Source organism: Rhinolophus sinicus, linkage group LG16 (assembly GCF_036562045.2).
Source record: "Rhinolophus sinicus isolate RSC01 linkage group LG16, ASM3656204v1, whole genome shotgun sequence".
NCBI classification, from domain to species: domain Eukaryota; kingdom Metazoa; phylum Chordata; class Mammalia; order Chiroptera; family Rhinolophidae; genus Rhinolophus; species Rhinolophus sinicus.
This window is the reverse complement of record NC_133765.1, coordinates 32581685-32603177: the sequence shown is the minus strand read 5'-3', so window position 1 is coordinate 32603177 and position 21493 is coordinate 32581685. Positions and strand designations below refer to the sequence as shown.

Here is a 21493-nt window from a genome sequence, read left to right as displayed (position 1 = left end):
AAAGATTTAGTTAAGAGCAAGAAAACAGGGCCAGCCCGGTGGCTCAGGTGGTTGGAGCTCCGTGCTCCTAACTCCGAAGGCTGCTGGTTCGATTCCCACATGGGCCAGTGGGCTCTCAACCACAAGGTTGCCAGTTCAACTCCTCGAGTCCCACAAGGGATGGTGGGCAGCACCCCCTGCAACTAAGATTGAACACGGCACCTTGAGCTGAGCTGCTTCCTGGATGGCTCAGTTGGTTGGAGCACTGGCTGGGCTCTCAACCACAAGGTTGCCAGTTCGATTCCTCGACTCCTGCAAGGGATGGTGGGCTGCGCCCCCTGCAATTAGCAACAGCAACTAGACCTGGAGCTGAGCTGCGCCCCCCACAACTAAGACTGAAAGGACAACAACTTGAAGCTGAATGGCACCCTCCACAACTAAGATTGAAAGGACAACTTGACTTGGAAAAAAGTCCTGGAAGTATACACTGTTCCCCAGTAAAGTCCTGTTCCCCTTCCCCAATAAAATCTTTAAAAAAATAAATAAATAAAAATAAAAATAAAAGAGCAAGAAAACAGATTGAGGGCTGGCCTGGTGGCTCAGGCGGTTGGAGCTCTATGCTCCTAACACCAAAAGCTGCCCGTTCGATTCCCACAAGGGCCAGTGGGCTCTCAACCACAAGGTTGCCAGTTCGATTCCTTGACTCCCGCAAGTTTTGGGCTCCCAAAACTGGGAGGCCAAGAAAGCTGCTGGTGGGGGATGGTGAGCACCACAAACTAGAATAAATGAACCTGTGAAGCAACACGTGTGCTATATACCAAGACACACAACCATGGGACCCAAGCCTGTCGCTGCACACTATCTCAACATATATGAATGTCTACAAGCTAACACTCACATTTCTCCTTCCCTTCCCCACGAACAAATGTACTGCTTCTCCTGGCTTCCCCTTCCTGCTGTACAGCAGTGGGTAGAAACCTCAGCACCATCTTCCCCTCCTTCACCCTCATCTCCACACAGCAACCCGTCAATCCCACCCCCATGCGCTCCTGCGCAGCCATCCCCGTTGCTTCTAACCAGGTCCTCGTCACCTCTCATGCCCGTTCTCCGCTTCCTGCCTGTCTCCTCTCCATATAACCAATTTTCCATGCTGCCCCAGAAGGATCCCTCAAAAGCACACGTGCAAACTCATCACTTCCAGGCTTAAAAATCTTGGGTAGGGGCAGCCAGTTAGCTCAGTTGGTTAGAGCGCGGTGCCCTTAACAACAAGGTTGCCAGTTCAATCCCCACATGGGCCACTGTGAGCTGCGCCCTCCACAACTAGATTGAAACAACTACTTGACTTGGAGCTGATGGGTCCTGGAAAAAACACACTTAAATAAAAGTTAAAAAAAGAAAAATCAACAAAATGAAAGGCAACCTATGGGATGGGATAAAATATTTGCAAATCACATATCTGATAAGGGGTTAATATCCAAATAATATAAAGAACTCAATTCAATAGCAAAAACAAACAAACAAAACCCCCACAAATAACCTGATTTAAAAGTGGGCAGAGAAAGTAAATAGGCATTTTTCCAAAGAAGACATACAAATGGCCACAGGTACATGAAAAGAGGCTCACCATCATGAATCATCAGGGAAATGCAAATCAAAACCACAATGAGCTATCACCTCACACCTGTGAGAATGGCTGTCATCAACAAAGCAAGCCATAACATGTTGGTAAGGACTAGAGAAAAGAGAACCCTCTGGCACTGTTGGTGGGAATGTAAACTGGTGTAGCCACTATGGAAAACAGTATGGACGTTCCTCAAAAAATTAAAAATAGAACTACCGTATGATCAGGCGATCCGTATTTATCCAAAGGAAATGAAATCAGGATCTCGAAGAGATGTCTGCACGCCCACGTTCACTGAAGCATTACTCACATTTGCCAAGACATGGAAACAAACTAAGTGCCCACCAACAGATGAATGGATAAAGAGGTATGGTACAGACACATCATGGAATATGTCAGCCATGAGAAAGAAATCCTGCCATTTGCAACGATATGGATGGAACATGAGGGTGCTATGCTAATGAGACAAGTTAGCAGTGAAAGACAAACACTGTATGATCCCAGTTAGACGTGGAATCTGAGAACGCCACACTCATAGAAACAGTACAATGGTGGTTACCAGGGGTTGGGGCGTGGGGGAAATGAGTGAATGTTGGTCAAATAGTAGAAATTTCCAGTTATAAGATGAATAAATTACGGAGATTGAATGTACAGCGTGGTGATTATAGTTAACAATACGGTATTATACACTTGCAAGTTGCTACAAGAGTAGGTCTTAAATGTTCTCACAAGAAAAAAGAAATGGTAATTATGTGACGTGATGGAGATGTCAGCTAGTGCCAAGGTGGTAACCATGTTGCATTATGTAAATGTATCAAATCAACATGTTGTGGACCTTAAACTTATACAATGTTACATGTCAATTATATCTCAATAAAGTTGAAAAAAAAAAGTACTAGAAAAAAAGTAGGAGAAAAATTTTAAATAATCTCCGAGTGGGAAAGCCTTTCTAGGCATGACATAAAAGCCGGAGGCATAAAAGAAAGTATTGACTAGAAAAACCCCACAAAAAAATAAACAAACCCCCTCCCAAAACAAAAACAAAAGGCATAAACTAAGTAAAAAGATAAATGAGGATTGGCAGAAAGCATTTGCACTACATATGACAGAACAAATGTTAATTGCCTTGATATATCTATATCTATCTATCTATCTATCTATCTATCTATCTATCTATCTATATATATATAGAGAGAGAGAGAGAGAAAGCATCTATAAATCAATTTTAAAGAAACAGACAACCAGTCTAATAGGAAAACGAATAGGGACATGAACAGTTAGCTTGTGGCAGAGGAAGAACACAACTTCATACCGGCCAAGACGCTCAAGCTCAGTCCTAAGAAGAGAAATGCAAATTAATGCAAGAGTGAAGTGTTATTTTTCACCTTTCTGATTAGCAGAGTAAAAAGAATTCTGATAAACTGTGTTGGTGAGGGTGTGAGGAAACCCAGACACGACAGGGCGTGGGGTGTAAATTAATCAAACCTCTATGAAGGGTAATATAACAGTATCTATAATTAAACTGTAACTATCCTTTGACTTAGAAGTTCCATTTCTATGAATTTCTCAAGTAAGTTGAGGATATAAATCTCAGCACTGCTGGTAATGGGAAAAGGTTGGAAGCCACCTAAATGTCCATCCATGGGAAATTCATTTACATGCACCAATGGAATTCTATGTATCTGTTAAGGAGAAAGGGGACACTTTCCCTGTGTGCTGCTGTAGACCCACCTCCCCCACACATTATTAACTGAAAAAAGCAAGCTGTCTCGGGGAAGGAGTGCTACATTCAGAGAAGAGAGGGAGACACGTTTCTCCGTGTACCTCTGCAGAGGACCTCCAAACCGCTTTCCCCTCCTTCCTGGGCACACAGCTCCACTCGCTTCCCAGCCTCCTTCCTACATATGGAGGGATGCCCACCAGACTGATGTCTGGATAAAGAAACAGACTCAGCCCATAAAACCTTCCCATGTGCCATCCTTAATGCTTTTTTCTCCTCTGGTTGTGACTCTGGGAATCAGGTGTTGACCTCAGAGTCACACTAAGGAAAGGGTCTGGGTCCCTGAGTTCCTGCCTGGAGGGCGACATTTGTGTCACAAAGTGAGCAGCGACTTTGTGTTTAGTCATTGGAATGTCCTGGCTTATCTGTTGTGGCAGCTCTGTTAACTATTACGATATCCGTTTGATGTATTAGTTCTTTAAAGTAAAACACAACAAAACTAAGTCTCTCTCTCTGTTGGTTCCTTTCGGACTGTGGATGGACGAACACCTTACCCGGGATTTCATAGCTGGGCCTTGGTCAACTGCTTTGGCGTCAGCTTCAGGGGCTCCAGCCTCAAACAGGAGCCCAGACACTTGCTGTTTAGAAGTGTCCCTTTCCTCTGCTCCTCTGCTGTAAAAACGCACTTATCTTTGCACAGCTCAGCCCATCCTGCCACGTTTCTTCGCCTCCTCCTGTAGCTTTTGCTGATAGTTAGGTATCTGGTTGAAATGCACACATTTGATCCGGTACCCAGCCCCCTTTCTGTCCAACATCCTCTCATTCCTACCTGCATCCTCCCTCGGTGCCCAGCCCTGGAATGTCTATGGAATAAAACAGATTGCAAGATTCTTATTTCCCACCTTCCTGTAGTCCATTCTCCACAGAATGAGAAACCGGTAAGTTTAAGATACAAGTTAAGCAAGCCATCCTATTCTAAACTCCTCACCACGGTGTCAAAGGCCCTGACACTGCCCCTTTCACCTCCCCTTGTTCACTGGGCCCCATTCTTTCCATTTCTCTAACACATGCCAGGGTGGTTCCATCTGAAGGCCCTTGCACTTGCTGTTCTCTTTCCCTGGAAGGCTCTCCCTTAGATCTTTGTAAGACACTTACAATCTAGGTCTCACGTGTCACTGCCCGACTCCGGGATCTAGAACCCGTACACTCTGCCTCAACCATATCTTTACTGTATTCATTTCATTCACTGCCCTGTCACTCTTGAAATCATCTCGTGTTTGGTTAAAGATAAGCCTCTCCTACTAGAGTGTCAGCCCCCTGGAAGTCCGGAGGGCCAGGGTCGCTCTGGTTCAGGCCTGCACACATTAAAGATTCAACCAATGCGCGCCGAATGCGCGACGTGGGGACATTTCGCTACGCGGGGGCCAGTGCGGGGCACAGAAGGGGCACGGGGGGCGGGGCATCACCCGAGGGCAGCGAGCCCCCAGTCGCGACCCAAACCCGCTCCGCTTGGTGGGGAGCAGGCACTGGCAGCTGGGAGCCTCGGGGCAGCTCCGCCCGGGGCGAGGCGGTGGTGGGCACGCCCCCTGCGCCCCGCCCCGCGCCTGCCCATTGGCGGCCGCGCCGGGGGGCAGGGAGAGGTCGCGGGCGCAGTGATCCCCGGGGGCCCACGACTCGGCACACCGGCTCTCCCTGCAGCATGTTGCGCGCCGCTGCGCTCGCCGCCGCGGGCCTCGGGCCCCGCCTGGGCCGCCGCCTTCTGTCGGCTGCCGCTGCCCATGCTGTGCCGGCCCCCAACCCGCAGCCCGAGGTCTTTTACAACAAGGTGAGGCAGCCGGCCGGGCCCTGTCCCTCCGGCGCTTTGTTTTCTTCAGGGTACGGAGCCTGCTGGGTGGGAAGGCCCCAGGCCTCAGTTTACCCAGTTGGGATTGGAGGAATTTGCCGCAGTTGGTCTTTGCGCACACCTTCGCTTCCCTTCCTGAGAGCATTTTGGCCCCTTAGTCGTCTCTCTCTGACAGCCCGCATTCCTTTATGCAGCTGGGACTTTGTACGTTTATTGATTTTCCTCCGAACGCCGCCTCCCGTTTTGCAGCGCCACCTCTTGGGGGTTGCATTCTCGCCCCCGCTTCTTCCTGCCCCATAGTCCTCGGTTTTCAAGCCTCTTCGTGGCCCGTGTCAGCGTAGAGCCTTCACCATCACCCACCCAAACGACGTCTTTGCAAACCCCTCTTTACAGGAACTTTTCAGCTTTTTCTTTGGTCATATCTTTTCTCCCTCGACTTAGGCCCTTCTCCAAGGAATTGCAGAAGGAAAAACAAGGAAAGGAGCGGTTCTTTTCAGCTAAAGTTCACCAGTTCGCTAAGGGAAGCCAAGGCCACTAGGCGCTCCCAGCTGCTTTCACTGCTGGCAACTGGAAAAGGATGGGGGACCTTCACCTCCCGTCCAATCCCCCAAGGAGCTGCCTTCCAAGGAGCTGGCTTTGAGCAAAGCAGGGGCTTTCCAGGATAACACTGATTCTCAGGGGCCGATTTCTTGTTCAGCCAAGACTTTGTAATATTTTCTCTTTTGATCTTTGGGTTTGGGTAAAGTACTGGAATTCAGAGAAGGAAATTGGTTACGAAAGAGTTTGTTTTGTTTGTGCGACTACTGCGGTTGCCGCCCTTCTCTGAGCTTCAATTTCTTCTGTGAAGCGGGGAGGGTGATGCCTTTGTCAGCACCGGGCCTCACCCCCCCACCCCCCCAGCCTCAGAAACAAAAGCGTTTTAGTCTTGTGCCCAGCTTTGGCACCCTGACCATTCAGAGCATTTACCTGTTTTGCTGTTTAATCCTTACAACAGCCTCTTGAGGTAGGCACTGTGAATATCTCCATCTTACAAATGAAGAGACCGAGTTACAAAGAGGTTTAGTGAGTTGCCTGAAGACTGAAGTCAGTGCCCAAGTTGAGGTTCACAACTAGATTCCCACCAGGAAGCCCTCACTCAACCAGACCATTCTGTGGTGCTACTGATGCATCTCTGGGTGGGAAGAAAGGGGTCCCTGCTGACTTAGGGTGCTGGAGAGCCGGCCCCGGGGTGACTACTTTCACAGGGGGACCTGCTTGTCTGGCCCGGAGTTTGGCTGCAAATCTGTACATGTGATGGGTAAAGGCACACTGGTGTGATTTGAAGGGATGTTACACATGGTCATTTCCGAGACAATCACAACAAAAGATAAAATACAATGTCCTTTGTATAACACAAGTGCAGTAACTGTACCTCCCCTGGTAGGCTGCTTCAGGAGTTGTTCATGCTTGGCAGACTTCAACATCAAAAAGATCAAGCAGAGAAATATCCTCAGGGGACAGGTGTCAGCATCCCCAGCCTTTGTGGCCACAGAATCTAATTCAGATCTTCCTCCTTTGTGCTGACGTGGAGGTGAGGCAATGGAGGTGAGGTCCAAATGTACACACAGGCCTGTACTCCAGATTTATTCCTGGAATGTAAATTGGGGGAGCAGAGTGAAATCTCCCTGAGACCGCTTTTCTTTATCAGATTTTATTTTTAGAATTTTTTTTTCCTCCCTTTCTTCTGCCTCCCTTCCCGTCCCCTCCTCCAGTTCAAGCCGTTGTTTCTCAGTCTAGTTGTGTAGGACACAGCTCCCTGGCCCATGCTGGTATTATGAGCCTTGCGCTCCCCCCGGCTGAGACAGTCGGTAGTCAGTCATCGGTCAGCCGCTCATAGCAGCTCATGGCAGCTCTCGCCCACTGCTGGCTGCTTACGATGGCTGCCGGCCACACACGCTGGCTGCCGGCCACTCACACTGGCTGCCGGCCACTCACGCTGGCCCTCAGCCGCCATGGCAGCACACAGCAGCCTGCGGCAGCTCACGCCAACCTCCGGCTGCTCACCGCAGCCCAGCTCCAGGGAGAGCTGTTGTTCACAATCTTAGCTGTAGAGGGTGCAGCTCACTGGTCCATGGGGGAATCAAACCGGTGACCTTGGCATTAGGAGCACGGAGCTCCAACCACCTGAGCCACCCGCCCGGCCTCCTTTATCAGATTTTTTTGAGATCATAAAAATAACACGTGCTCACTGCATAACAATGCAGAGAGTACTGTAAAACTTTACACATAGCCCATTGCATTCCTCCAAGAGTACTGTTAGCAGATAGGTGTGTGACCTTGCAGACCTTTTCTCTGCATTTGTGAGTGTGTGTGCATATGTGGGAGTGAGGGAGGTGGACCAGATTTTTTTTTTTACCTAAATGAGGTCCTCGCACTTACTGCTCTGCAACTCGGTCTCACTGAACAATGTATCTGCGTTATCTTTCTCAGTTCGGACTTGCACGTCTTATTTATTCTTCCCTGGGACTGCAGAGCCTTCCACCATGCTGGACCTGGCTCCTCTGAAAGCTCCTTGGGCTGTTTGCAGTGTCGTGTTTTGCACATCCTGCTGGCAAGAATTCCAAGGCCTAATCCTAAACTTCTGAGCCACTTACCAGGGGCTCTGTGTACGAAGTTGATCATACAGCTGAATGTTTCCCTGGCAGTTATTGGTTCCTTGAAGTTCAATGAACTGTTTTGGAGGCTAAAGTCTGGAGCTTCCCCAAAGGAGCTTTTCTGATAGGCTTTGAAGCTGCTTTTGCAGGTGCTGGCTGCGTTTTCTTCCGAGGGCATTTGGGAGGTTTTGAGCTTTGCGGGGGATGTTGCACTTCAGGTTTGTTAAGTCTCACCTGGATGGAGGCAGGTAACCACAGGCAGTAGGTCTTCTGCTTCCCACCTCTATTTCTCAACCCAAAAGAAAATAAGTGGGGGGGTTTGGTCCACCTTCCTGGGGTCCGCTTGCCTCCACTTGGCCTGGTTGGGGCTGCAGGGTGGGGTAAACATCTTGGTTGGGTTAACTCCCTAACCCAGGGAGAGTTCTCCTCCCCCACTCACCAGCAGGGACCTGTGTGGGGAGCTGACGATGGCCAGCCTTCCTGAAGATCAACATTGGTCATCCCTGGTGGGATTCAGGGACACACCTCTGTCAAAGAAACTGATTTTCATTTTTCATTCTTTTCTCCTCCCCTGACTTAGAGAGTAATTAATTAACATCTGGAAAGACAATTCAAAGGAAACCCCAAGGGACTGATTTCAGCAGAGTAATCCCTCTGTGGGGTGTGGCTACCATTTCACCTTCAACTTCACCAATCCATGTTGGTTGATGTAATAATGAAGATGAGAATATTGTTAGATACTATTTTGCACTCTGGGTTCAGACTGCCTGACATTTGCGAATATCAAATTGGGTGGGTTCATTCATTCAACAGACATTTCCTCAGCACCCCAGTTCCAATATACAAAACAGACAAGATCTCTGCCATGGGAAGCTTGTGTCCTGGAAGGTAGAGACAGACAAACAAATAATGAAACGCAAAATCTGGCGCAAGGTGAGCAGTGCTGTGGAGAAAAATAAGGCAGGGAAGAGGGGTGCAATTACTTAACTCTGCGCCTCAGCTGCCACATCTGTAGAATGGGTGAAAACCTCGTCTACATTATAAGGTTGCTGTGGGGTCATCCTTGTACAGCCCTTAGCAAGTGCCTGGCTCATAGGGCTGGTACCTCCACATTTACTGCACCCTGAGATAACGGCTGGGATGATGGTGATGCTACTGAGCTTAGAAGATCATGGTGACATAACGCTGCTTGATGTGGGGGCTGTTGTAGGTGTCATTTGTTTCCTGAAGGTGTGAGCTAGGTTGTGGTGAAGTTGAATTAAATTTGGGGTTAATTTTATTCTTAGCCTCTTGACCACAACTTTCAGGAACTACAGCGAGAACTGACAAAAAGGAAATTAAGAAAGGATCTCCCGTGCTCGCTTCGGCAGCACATGTACTAAAATTGGAACGATACAGAGTAGCATGGCCCCTGCGCAAGGATGACACGCAAATTCGTGAAACGTTCCATATTTTAAAAAAAAAGAAAAAGAAAGGATCTCCCTATATACAATTTTCTGATCCCAACAGTAATACATCCTCAGTACAAAACAACTCAAGCATTACAGAAGTCTGTGAGGTAGAGACTCACTGGAAATATACACAGGCAAGCACTGGTTGCCACTGGTTTATACTAGTAAAAACCGAGGAAATAAGCCAGGTTGCCCTCCATGGAGAAACAGAGGAACAACATCTGTTCCAGTTACAGGAAGGAATAATTAATTGTATGCATGCAGTAGTTACAATGAATTAGCTGGAGCAGGATGAATGGAGCTCAGAAACAATGTTTCAAGGGGGGGAAATGATTTGAAACTAATTAAAACTACCCCAAACAGACTTCTTGTTGAATGTGGATAGACATATCTCCATGTGAAATATATGCAAATGTTCTGGAAGGGAAAGGCTCCCTGGGGTGAGGGAGGCAGCCCCTGGGCAGGGCTGCCCAGGGAATCTGCTGTGGGTAGCCATGAAAGGGGCCTTTGCCTTATTTAAATGTTTTGTTTTAGTAAAAATGAGTAGCTTGTAAGCAAATATGAAAAGAAAAAAAGAAAGTGATAGCTCTCTGATATCCCACCCTTGCAGATAAACCATGCTAGCCATTAGTATATACAAAATAAGGATTTGATTTTTCTTGTTTTCCTCCTGAGCGTCTTACGGAAATACCGTGTTTCTCTGAAAATAAGACCTAACCGGAAAATAAGACCTAGCATGATTTTTCAGGGTGACATCCCCTGAACCTAAGCCCTAATGAGCCTTTTGGAGCAAACATTAATATAAGACTCGGTCTTATTTTCAGGGAATCATGGTATTCCCATCCTGAAATATCTGTCCGTTTTTATTGCTTGTTTAGAAATTTTAAGATCCTGTGTAGAAATCATATAGAGAATCTGAGGATTTCACTGGCCTCACCTTGGTTACTTCTAACAGTTTATTATAAAGGAACACAAGTGCCATTAAATACCTCCTACCCACCCAGAATCTGTGGGAACACACTGAGTTACAGGTGACTGACGGGGCTATAAGAATGTTTGCGGTCATCAGGTCGAGTGTGACCAGATGTGTGTCTTGTGGACATGCACAGGTATCCCCTGATCCAAGAACCATGACTACTGGTCAGTTATGATCTGTCGGGTCCTGTGCTGAAGACTTGTACCTACCTTTGCACCTTGAACCCTACCAACAACTCTGTAAATCGATCCCATCTTACAGATGAGAAAACCAGGGCTCCGGGAGGTCAAGTTCACATACCAGCTTTTAAACTTAGCTCTGTCCAGCTCTGATCCGCATGCCCTCAGCCACATGTTACCTCATGACCAGGCCCTATGGTCAGACAAGGATGTGAATACTTAAGGGACAGTGGAGTCGGATGTTCGAAATCAGGAGGGAGGAGCTGTAACGTGTTCACATTTGCATTCCCAGCACCTACATGGAGATGGGAATATGATTGTTGCTTAGTAAATATTTACTGAGGACGTGAATGCGGTTATGGCTGCTCGCTCGCTCGCTCGCGGGCCGTGAAGGATTTCACGAGTCAGGTCGGAATACAGAAGGAAGGCTTATTAAAGAGAGGGCTCGGCTGGGTAGAGTCTGCTGGAAACTACTGCGTCGTCTTTGTTTGGTCTCAAGTTTTATATTTTCTAACCAGGATGTAAATCTCTTCAGCCTGTAGTGGAATTTTCTATTGAGTTCGGCTTAGTCCGTCGGGGTGGGGGAAGGTACAGTTAAATTGGTTATTGCAACCCTTGCATATGTTATGTAGATTTAAGTTGGAGCCCAGAGTGGATCCCATACAGATGCAAAACCTCTCCCAAGTCACAGGGCCAGCACTGGGCCGCAGTAAACAGAAACATTGAAACTGGCCTGCATAGTATATGTACAGCAAACAGAATCATTATGAGGCAAAGAAAGAAAAGAAAGCTTTTGAAAAGTCCCAAGCTAAATTACACTTGTTAAATCAAATTACACCAGAGATCCAAATCTCAAAATAGAAGATAAATAGTGCTACCATTACAATCCTTCCTTAACAAATGGTTGCCATTTATGAAACTATCTTTACAATTTGTGCTCCAGGAGCAAGGACTAGGAACCTAGTATTTCCACTCAAAAGGGCCTTTTTGCCAAGAATTTGGGAGTTAATGTGAATGGGAACGTGGGGACATGCAGGGAATGCTAAAATTGGCTAAGGGAAGAGATTGCAGCACGACAGAGGCTGCTAGACGCTGAACCCATAGGGACATTGACAAACTGAAACCGTACCTGACTGGCAAACAGTCCACAGTAGAACCGACCCTCCCATCTTGAAAGAGGTGAAAATCCAGGAATGTAAAACGAAAGGGTGTGGGGAATGGGGAGGCCAGCGGTCAGGTGCCAGAATGTTTCCAGCAAGTCTGGGGGAGGTGACTGCCCTTGGCTTTAATCCCAACGTAACCCGAGCTTCCTAGATGATTGTAAGGGAAAGTGTGAATGTGTGTGACACTCTGAACTTTTCTCTTTGGGAACCTTTAGCACAAAAGATAGCATCTGCTTTCTATTAGACATAAGCTCCCTAACTGCCCCTGAAAAAGCAAATGCCAGCAGGAATCACTCCGGGGTAGAAAACCACAGCATCTCCTCACTCACTCTTGGGCAAAATAACATATTCCATGGATGTAGATTTCCTTGTAACGGATTCCTAATTCATTCATACATCAAAGCTGGAACTGAAATCTTTCCCGAGAGTGTGTATCCTGACTTCTTAAATTGGAGCTACTGAATGTCATTTCACCTTTTATTGGGGACTTTGGGCAGAAAATAACTGTCCATTGCCATAGGGTGGAGGTGGCACCGGAATATCTGCAATATCATTTGTTTGGGGTCCTGCAGCCCTGCTCCCAGCTCTGCTGTCTCTGCCCCAGCTTCTAAGCCACTCCCCAATTTCCCAAGTTTCCATTTGCAGCCCTCCACCCCGGCCTGGAAAACAAAACACTGGAGGCAGCCAAGGATCACGTTATTCTCTAACTCAGCTATTCTAATTTTTACACTGTAATCTGCCCCAAGTTTGCAAAGATGGACGGTCAAGGATGTTTGCTGCAGCAGCACTGTAGGGAATAGTGAAAACTCGTCCTAAAAGTGCATTTGTAGGAAATGGTTAAATCAACTGTGGTCTGGTTTGTATTGAGGAATGCTATTGCTGCTTAGAATAATGAGGCGGGTCCGCCTGTGCAGTAACGTGCAAGATAAACTGCTATTGAGAAAAGCGAGTTGCGAGACAGAAGTCCATGATCCCCACTTAGAATGGACACGCCCCGTATCTGCCGGTTTCCTTCAGGACCCAGCACCAGCGCAGTTCCTGGCATATATCCAGGATCCCCTCTGCTCTCCCCTCACCCTCACCCTGCAGCCACTGGGGCCCTTTTGGTTCTTTCAGGCCCCAAGCTCTCCCTCGGGTCCCCCTCTGGCGCCCGTCTGACCCTGAGGTCTGTTCCTCACTGTTTACCTGTTTCTGCTTCTCTCTCTTCGTGCGTTTCCTTGTTGACTGAGTCTGCCCTCCCCGGGGCTTGAGCTCAGGAGCCATGACTGGACAGTTTACTCAGTGTCTTACGTGGCAACGGCACTCAGTTAAAACTTAACTGTGTGGAAGAGTGAATCCAACTTTTACAAAGCCCAAAGAGATGTTTCTATTAAAATATACAGAAAATAGAGCATTTTGATGGAAGAGCTCTATGAGTTTTGCCAACAGTGCAGATTCAAAGCGTCAACTCCTGAGGTAGTTAGGATGTGGCTGCTTCTAGAAACTGTAGAAGTGAAGTGTGAGCTGGGAGGAGCCCCCCTCCCCCCAGGGTGACTGAGTTAAACATGTTACGTAAGTCAAGCTTTGGGTTTGGGGCAGGACGTTAAGAAACATTGGCCTGGAGTCTGCCCATGTGATTATTCAAGAGAAGGCCCTGTGAAACTCCTCACTTGAAGCAGAACTTCTGAAGCTCAGTGAGCAGTTCCTCCCTGCCTTCCTGGAGCGAGGGAGGGGAGACCACTGAAGTCTGGCTTTAGGAGGAGGAAAAAGGAACTTGGAACAGAAGATTCCAGGTTCCTGCAAAATCCAGGATTATTTTATTAGTTAGGAGGGAGGACGGATTGTTGTGAATTCTACAACGGAGACTGACTTAGCAAATTCAGGGCCGTGAAAAGCAGACAGATGCCAGGGCGCCAGCTTCCCAGGGCTCTCGTCTATGGGGCAGGGTGGCCCTGCCCAGTGAGGATGGGGGGAGGACTGTGGGAATTTAGCCAGACTGACCCACCTCTATGCTTCATCCTTCCTGATCTTTGCAAAAGAGCAATTAAAACTTTATCAGGGCAAAATTACGTAGTATGCTGCTGTGCAGAGACCAACATAGGAAGCAATACACAGAGCTACGTGGCCCAAGCTCTTAGAAACATTCCACCTGACAGCTACGACATCTAGCGTGAGGCTGCAGTAACCGCAGTGGTGGGACCCACTGTGTGTGTGGTCCTGGACCAGGAACTTTACACCCCTTGTTGCATTTCATCCTCACATCAGCCCCTAGACGGATTATCCCCAGAGACTGGCCCAGCGTCACGGCCTCTGAGGGGTAGACTTGGGATTTGAACCCAGGTCCATCTGGCTTAGGGGCTGGTGCTTTTTACAGCATCCAGAATAAAAACTCAAAATGCAACCTGCAGCGGAGCTGTAAGTCCACTGTGAAGCTGGGACCATGTGAGACCAGCCGACTCGCTCCCACCCACGGCGCCTGACCTCTGCTCAGGAAGTGGTGGGTGTGAGGCTGTGAAACACGGGCCTGCACCCAGGGTGGCAAGGGGAACAGATGCTCTCAAAGCGTAGCACAGCCTGTGCCAAGCCCTTCTCCGTCCTCCTCCCTGGGTGTTAGCTCTGCCTCCCCTGAGCTTCCGACTCCACTTTCACCAGCAGGAGGAGGAAGCCGATTGTCCCAGAGGGGAGGGAGCACGTGTGCGGGGCTCAGCCTGGCCAAGTCCAACTTGAACTCAGGTGCCCTAGCTTCATGCCTGTACTCTTTGTGCCACGCCTGTTCCCCACACTGAAAACTACACATCACCCACTTCCCAGCCCTCTTGCCCCTCCTGCGGGAAGAAACAAAGGCTTCATGTCTTCAACGTTAATGATTAGCCAGCTAATATGCACTAATATGAAACTACACAAACATATTTCCAAAGAATCTGACTGATGTCTACCTATATCCCCCCGCCAGGTGCCAAGAGCCTTTTACTGTAGGTACACAGCTGCGGATTCTGCCCTGATGGCTGCCCTGAAATACCAAATCTGAGCCTGGGAAAGGGACCCGTGGCAGGCCTTTGCCCTGTCATCATCCCAGCATGGCACGCTCACTCCATGCAAAGCTCGGTGCAAGCGCTTGGCGCTGTCACCTGCCCCTTCATGAGGGGCTACTGTGGTGATTCCCACTTTATAGGTGAGGAAACCAAGGCATGGGGAGGTGAAGTGCCTTGCCCCACGTGACACAACTAGGAGCAGAAGTGCCTGGATTCTTCCAGGTTCTTGTCTCAAACCCTGCTCTGGACCACTGAGCCGGGCCAACCCTCCCTGGGCCCTGCTGGCCCTGACATCTCAGGCCCTGGCATGAACTAAGCTCTGGGCTTTGCTTGGTGGCTCTTTTCCATCATTCAGGGTCCAAGTCAAAGGTCAGCTCCTCCCCCATCATCCCAGCTAATGCTCCGTAGCTTTATCCCCTTTAGTGCTCATTCTGGATCCTGTTTTTCTCTTTTGCACCATGGCAATCTGAGGTTGCCTTGTGTATTTGGTTCCTTCTTTATTTTCTGTGCCCACCAGAATGCCAGCTCCATGAGAGAAAGGGCCGTACTGAGTTTGGTTTCCTCAACCCTAGAGCTGTCCTGGCCCACTGCAGGAGTCCACTCCATGTCTGCTGAGTGGACAAGAGAACAGCTCGGTCCTCCAGTGCACTTGTGTGCTGGAGGAAAGATGGCTGTTCCTCCCAGGGCGAGGTGGAGGCCCTCTCCCCTCCCCAGGAATCTGCATGGGGCCTGTGACTCACTCTGACCAATGGAATTTGGTGTCAGAAATGAGGCCATGTGACTTCTGAAGCTAGGCCTCAAGAAGCCTTTCACTTCTGCCTGGGTCTCTTGGAATACTCTTTCTGGGGAAGCCAGCCCTCTTGTGAGAAGTGGGACTAGCCCGAATCCGCCGCCAGTCAGGAAGCCCAAGCTGCCAGGTGGTGCCAGACACGTGTGGAGGAGCCACCTTGCACATCCAGCCCCCGTGCCCTCACTTTGCACCACATGAGCGAGCCCAGGTGAGCCCTGCCCGGCTGAGCCCAACCAATGGACACAACTGTGAGAGAGAATACTAAATCATTTTAAGCACCAAGTTTTGAAATGATGTTACACAGCAATCCATAGAGACAACTGATAAGGTCGAAACGCCCTCTTCATTTTTCAGATCAAAACAAAGCACTAAAAGGTCAAATGACTTACCCAAGGTCAGTGGGCAGAGAGGGCACTCCAACGCGACTGTCTCCGAGGCCTGTGGTCTTAACTTCGAGGCCACATCACTGAAGTTAATTCGTATCTGTTCTTTCTGATTTTTTTTCCCATTTTACATCACTGGTGGTCAGGTTGGGGTTGAGAGCTGGTTCTGAGAACTTTCTGCCTTCCTCTTGTAGATCTTCATAAACAATGAGTGGCACGACGCTGTCAGCAAGAAAACGTTCCCCACTGTTAATCCATCCACCGGGGAAGTCATCTGCCAGGTAGCTGCAGGGGACAAGGTGAGAACGGGTGATTTCCCTCTGGGCAGGGCTGAGCAGGATGGGGGCGGGCAAGGGTAGTTTCATTTTTCACTTTGTCTGTTTTCGTATGGTTGAGACTTTACTGTGTGTGTATTCCTTTTGTAACTAAAAATGTCAATTAAAATTTTTGAGTAAATGAATGCACAACATCTCTTCCTTGCAGACAAAGGTGCTAGACTGTACGTATGTTTACTAATTCACACAGTTGTGGATGGTAGACTTGGAACTGAATTCGAGAACATCTAATCCAATCTCTCCAGACCTGGAGGGAGGTGCACAGCTAGATGGAAATCTCGTTGACTAGAATTTGGGTCTCCTAAGAACTGGCTCTGGTGTGGGTAGTGTATTTTGTTTGAATTATATATACCTGTAGTAATTCAATAGAAATAGTAATTTTAACATTTTAAAATTAGACTTTTTGTGAAAATATTTCATTTTTTAAAATAGAAAAGTCATTAAAAATAATTCAAGAATGGCTCCTGCCCTCTGCTTTAAGACAGTATTCCACATTCATGTGTGGAAGAGGCCTTGCTCCCTTGAAGCAAATGTGAATACTTTTCTGGCATAATTATAGGGCAGTCTGATGGTAAGTGTGTTTAATATTAGTGAAAACCGGCTCCCCACCTCCTGACACACAGCTCCCTACCTGAAAAGTGCTGGCTGGGTTGATTTTACTGCTTCCCCAAGGAGAGGGAGGGTGGGTAAATCTGCATTTTTGGAGACTGCCTGTCGTCTAAGAAGGAATGGTTAAGTTCGCAGGGCTTGCTTTCTTAGGAAGAGGGGGGAATGGTCAAATTTGGAGCACTGATGCGGAGTGCCCCTCCCTCCAATACTCTTTGGGGGGGCGGTTTGAAATGAAGATACAGTAATGGATCCTGTCAGGGTACTCGTTCTTTCTGTGACTTCTGAAGACCAGAGGGAAGCGCCCCGGGGCGGATCCCTTGAGGTGGGGAAGGACCACAGGAGGGCAGGTTCCCGCACAGGCATTGACTGAAGCCCCTGGGGGTGCGTGTGTGGCCGCGGGCGGCGGTATTTGGAGGTGGGTGCTGTTGAGAAGGCCTGAGCTGCCTTGGCTGGTGTTTTCCAGGAAGACGTGGACCGGGCAGTAAAGGCTGCGAGGGCTGCCTTCCAGCTGGGCTCGCCCTGGCGCCGCATGGACGCGTCGGAAAGGGGCCGGCTGCTGAACCGCCTGGCCGACCTGATCGAGCGGGACCGGACCTACCTGGCAGTGAGTGCTCAGCCCCCTTCCTGCTCATCGCACATAGCGCGTGGGTTCCGAGCGTCCCGTGGACAGCCAGGAAGGGGCCACAATGCTGACAAGTAACTGGACAGAATGGCATAGGCTGGACACCTTTGGGTATGCCCCTGCACCAACTCCAGAGGAGCCTCTGGGCCTCTCCTGTGATACAGTGGGTTTGGCTAAGAAAGGAGACTGGGGGAGCTTCCCAGGAGAGACCCCCAGGGATGGACACCCTCCGGGGGCCCCCTCTCTGGCGTGGGCCTTCTCCTTGGCTGCCAGAGGTAGAAGCAACCAGGAGGTAATACCCTCTCTTCTCCCCAATGCATTCTGCATGGAGCAGCCAGCGTGAACCTTCTGGAAGCGAATTATAGCACAGTGTTCCACTCTTAAGCCTTCATGGCGTCTCGTATCCTTAGGATAATGTCCTGTTTCCTTACCATGGCATGTAAGGCGCTGCCTGGTCTGGTTCCATCTCCCAACTCATACTGGGCTGTGGCCCTCACATACTCAGCTCATCTGCCTTCCCTCAGCTTCTTGACTGCCAAGCTTCTCTGAGCACCAGGGCCTTTGCACATGCTGTTCGCTCTGCCTGAAGTGCTCTTCCCTTCACCGTCACTTGTGCTTTGCCCTTTGCCCAGTCACCTCCTCAGTGTCCTTCAGGTTCTAGCCTAAAGGGTGCTTCTCCAGTTGCAGTTTCTCGGACTAGGTGGCACAGCGTGGCCCTCTCCTTTCTAGCACTCTCAACACTTGAGATTTGATGATTCACTTCTTTCTTCACTGGCTCTTTGGTCTGTAAGCTCCTCGCTTGTCTCTGTTACCAGCACCTGGATCTGGCAGAAGAGCAGAAATCCAGTGTGTTTGTGAAATGACCGAAGGAGAAGATGGAGGCATCATTCCTCCCACCACCTCCTCATTCTCCCCACCTTTGGAGAGGGCGGGGCAATGGCCCAGAAATGCAGCAGGCATTCAGGGGCGCACCAGCCCCCCTCAGGCCTTGCTGAGCCTCTGTGCTGCGGGTCACCCCGTGGCTGTGATTCCTTCTTGCTCCGGCTTGTCTGTGCTGATCTTCTTCTCTTTTCTCAGGCTTTGGAGACTCTGGATAACGGCAAGCCTTACATCATGGCCTACCTGACGGATTTGAACATGGTCCTCAAGTGTCTCCGGTGAGGACTCAGGCTTCCTGCTCTCTGTTCTGGCTGTGCCAAAGGCGAGGGAGTATTGCTGGGAAGCAGACAGAGAAGGATGTAAAAGGATCACAGGACTTAGAGAAACATGTTCTATCAGACTCCATCCCGTGGGAAAATCCCTCATTGCCAAAATTGTGATTTCGTCACAAATGTTTTCTCTTGCTTCTGGAGTCAATTTTGGTAATTTTAGTGTTGGACTTGTCCATATCATCTAGGTTATCTAGTTTGTTGGCTGCAGGTGTTCATAGTATTCTCTTACACCTTTTTACCTATGGAAGGTCCGTCATCATGCGCCCACTTTCCTTTCTGATTATTTGTGTTATGTTTTCTCCCGTTTTTCTTTAGTCTAGCTGAAGGTTTGTCGATTTTGTGAATGTTTTCAAAGAACCAACTTTTGGTTTTGTTGATTCTATTGTTTTTCCATCCTCCATTTCATCTGTCTCTGCTCTAATCTGTATTCTTTCTTTCTTCTCGCTGGCTTTGGGTTAGTTTGATCATAAACATTTAAGGACCGGGAAATACAAGGTGAGGAATGAGAGCTTTGTTGGAGCTCTTTGGTGGCCAGTAACAGACTCAGCCTGACTTGGGCAACACAGAGTCAGGGCTCTGACATCCAGGCCACCGAATCTCCCCGCTGCCCCGCCCCCACTCTCGCCCCTCACTTTGTTCTTCCCTCAACTACCTCCAGCCTCCGGCAGGGCCAGTGTGCATGGTGGAGCCCGGCTGCCCATACCTGGACTTGCTTGTGTATGTGTGAGCACAGCCAGACTAAGCTGCAGTCCCTTAGTCCTGATGCCACATTCCTGGAAGAGGGACCCTACTTGGCTGAGTCTGACCAGCTGTGGCCCAGGTGGACAGATCATTGGCACATAGTGGCTGCTCCCTTGTGACCACGTGGACAGAGGTGAAGAAGGAGAAGCTGTAGCAGAAAAGGAGGGGTTGGACAACATAAGAGGGGTTCTCATCCAGGACAGTTATGTCACCCAGGGGACTGGGCAATGTCTGGGGACATTTTTGGTTGTCACCACTGGGTGGGGAGGGGTGCTACTGGCATGTAGCGGGTAGAGGCCAGGGATGCTGCTGAATATCCTACAATGCACAGGACAGCCCCCCCCCCCCAAAGAATCATCCAGCCCCAAATGTCAACAGTGCCAAAATCGAGATCCTCGCTCCGTAAGGACGCCGCCGAGAAAGCAGCCTGGTGAGAGCCGGGCAGGTCCCCACCCCGTCCTGAGTTTTAGCAGTGTGCCTCTGTGCGGATTCAGTAATAATTCTGACGCATGCAGAACACACGTAATATAGACCTGTGAGAAAAGGAACAGCGATGCCTTAACTTGTATAGTTGGCAATGCTGGCTGTTTTTCTCCCCAGGGTTACAAGCCCATGTACATACCCAGGTCAACTTTGGTCTCAGGCTAACCTTCCCAGACACTCGTTTCAGAAATCTTTCTTCTACCCTGCATATTTCATCTTTCCCCCGTCTTTCAGTTTTCCTACTTCCCTGAAAATGTCACCGTCACATACTATAAATACATGCTGTGCTTTTCTCTCCAGCTCTAATTTGCTAAGCTTCTCTGTCACTGTGTCCCTGTGTGGCTAGGTAGTAAGATTTACGAGGTGATGATTTGTTTTTCTGACGCCTGTTCTCTGAGTCTTAGAACAGTGCTCTGCACATAGGAAGTTACCGGCTCTTTGATGTTTGTGTTTTGGTCATTGGGTCTGGTCCATGGTTCTCATATCTAACCTATGGTGCTGGGCTGGTACAACAGTCACCGTTGAATAAATCTGGATGTTTATTAAAAATACCAATTCCTGGGCATCATTCCAGAGAGCCAGTTTGAGTTGGTCGGAAGTGGACACTTGGAATTTGGTGATCCTGAGATTTTGAGGTTAGTTCCCTGGAGTGGATTATTGTGACCTTAGAAGTTAATTCTTTCTGGGAACAAGCCAAGAACAAAGACCATGATCAGAAATACCCCGCTGGACAGTTTGAGTCTTCTCTTTCTGCCAGGATTTATAGGGGTCCCTGACAGTCATTGATTAAGCCTGAACTTTTGTTTTTTTCAGTTATTATGCCGGCTGGGCTGATAAGTACCATGGGAAAACCATTCCCATCGACGGGGACTTCTTCAGCTACACCCGCCATGAGCCTGTGGGGGTGTGTGGGCAGATCATCCCGGTGAGTGTCAGCCTCATCACAAATAAATGAACACTTATCAGGGGTGCCTTGAGATGCCGCCGTTTCCCATAGGCTCGTTGCACAGGTGAGTCTGGGGGGTGACACTGGAAGGTGGCCTGGTTAGTGGCTGAGAAAATGGGCTCCAACAGAGCCAACCTGGGTTCAGATCCCAGCCCTGCCACTCATGAACTCTGTGACCTTGGACAAGCCCCTGTCCCCCTAAGACTGGGTTTCCTTATCTGAAAAGCAGAAGTGAACACAGAACCTGGCTAAGGCAGGAGGGAGGATTGAATGTGAGGGCTGAGTGTGGTGCTTCATACAGAAAAGGCCTTGTGAATGTGAGTCCCTTATTTCATCCACCACCTGCCTTGCCGTCTGTCTTAAACTTACGATTGAGTTGTGGGGGGAACACAGGGGTTCTGAGAAGTTGCTGCTGCGTCTAGTCTCCAGGGAGCCACTTTCTGTGGCTTGGATTTTGGGAGTGGCTGTTATCTTTTGCAGTGGAACTTTCCGCTCTTGATGCAAGCGTGGAAACTGGGCCCAGCCTTGGCGACTGGAAACGTGGTTGTGATGAAGGTGGCTGAGCAGACTCCACTCACCGGTCTCTACGTGGCCAACCTGATTAAGGAGGTGCGTGGCTGGCCATCTTGACCTCTAAATGCCTTTGTACAGGCTCGCTCTCAAGGAGTTCTGGAGGGGCCCCAAGGTGAGGGGGTGTTTGTAGAGCAGGGGCTAGGCGCCCCCGTCACCACATTTCAGCCAGAGAGGCCTCCTCTTACCTCTTTTCTTCCTTGGGCTTCATTTTTAAGACCCTTTGA

At 49.1% G+C, this 21493-nt stretch overlaps 2 protein-coding genes and 1 non-coding gene across 5 annotated transcripts in view; 2 read left to right on the top strand and 1 right to left on the bottom strand.

Moving 5' to 3' along the window:
* The window catches only part of TMEM116 (transmembrane protein 116), a 197491-nt gene that overhangs the window by 37093 nt on the left and 138905 nt on the right, over nucleotides 1–21493 (bottom strand). The window contains exon 12 of the transcript XR_012492554.1: nucleotides 6575–6791. The gene's annotated coding sequence lies outside the window, so the exon portion shown is untranslated. The remainder of the gene's footprint in view (nucleotides 1–6574; nucleotides 6792–21493) is intronic.
* The window catches only part of ALDH2 (aldehyde dehydrogenase 2 family member), a 28603-nt gene continuing 12057 nt past the window's right edge, over nucleotides 4948–21493 (top strand). For all 3 annotated transcript variants that reach the window (XM_074321053.1, XM_019733888.2, XM_019733887.2), the window contains exons 1-6: nucleotides 4948–5145; nucleotides 15944–16048; nucleotides 17157–17297; nucleotides 18393–18472; nucleotides 20564–20675; nucleotides 21177–21305. In XM_074321053.1, coding sequence (XP_074177154.1) covers nucleotides 5020–5145; nucleotides 15944–16048; nucleotides 17157–17297; nucleotides 18393–18472; nucleotides 20564–20675; nucleotides 21177–21305 — 693 coding nt within the window. In that variant the 5' untranslated portion in view covers nucleotides 4948–5019. The remainder of the gene's footprint in view (nucleotides 5146–15943; nucleotides 16049–17156; nucleotides 17298–18392; nucleotides 18473–20563; nucleotides 20676–21176; nucleotides 21306–21493) is intronic.
* Nucleotides 9151–9252, top strand: LOC141569297 (U6 spliceosomal RNA). The gene has a single exon (XR_012492803.1). It is a non-coding gene; the product is annotated as a U6 spliceosomal RNA (small nuclear RNA).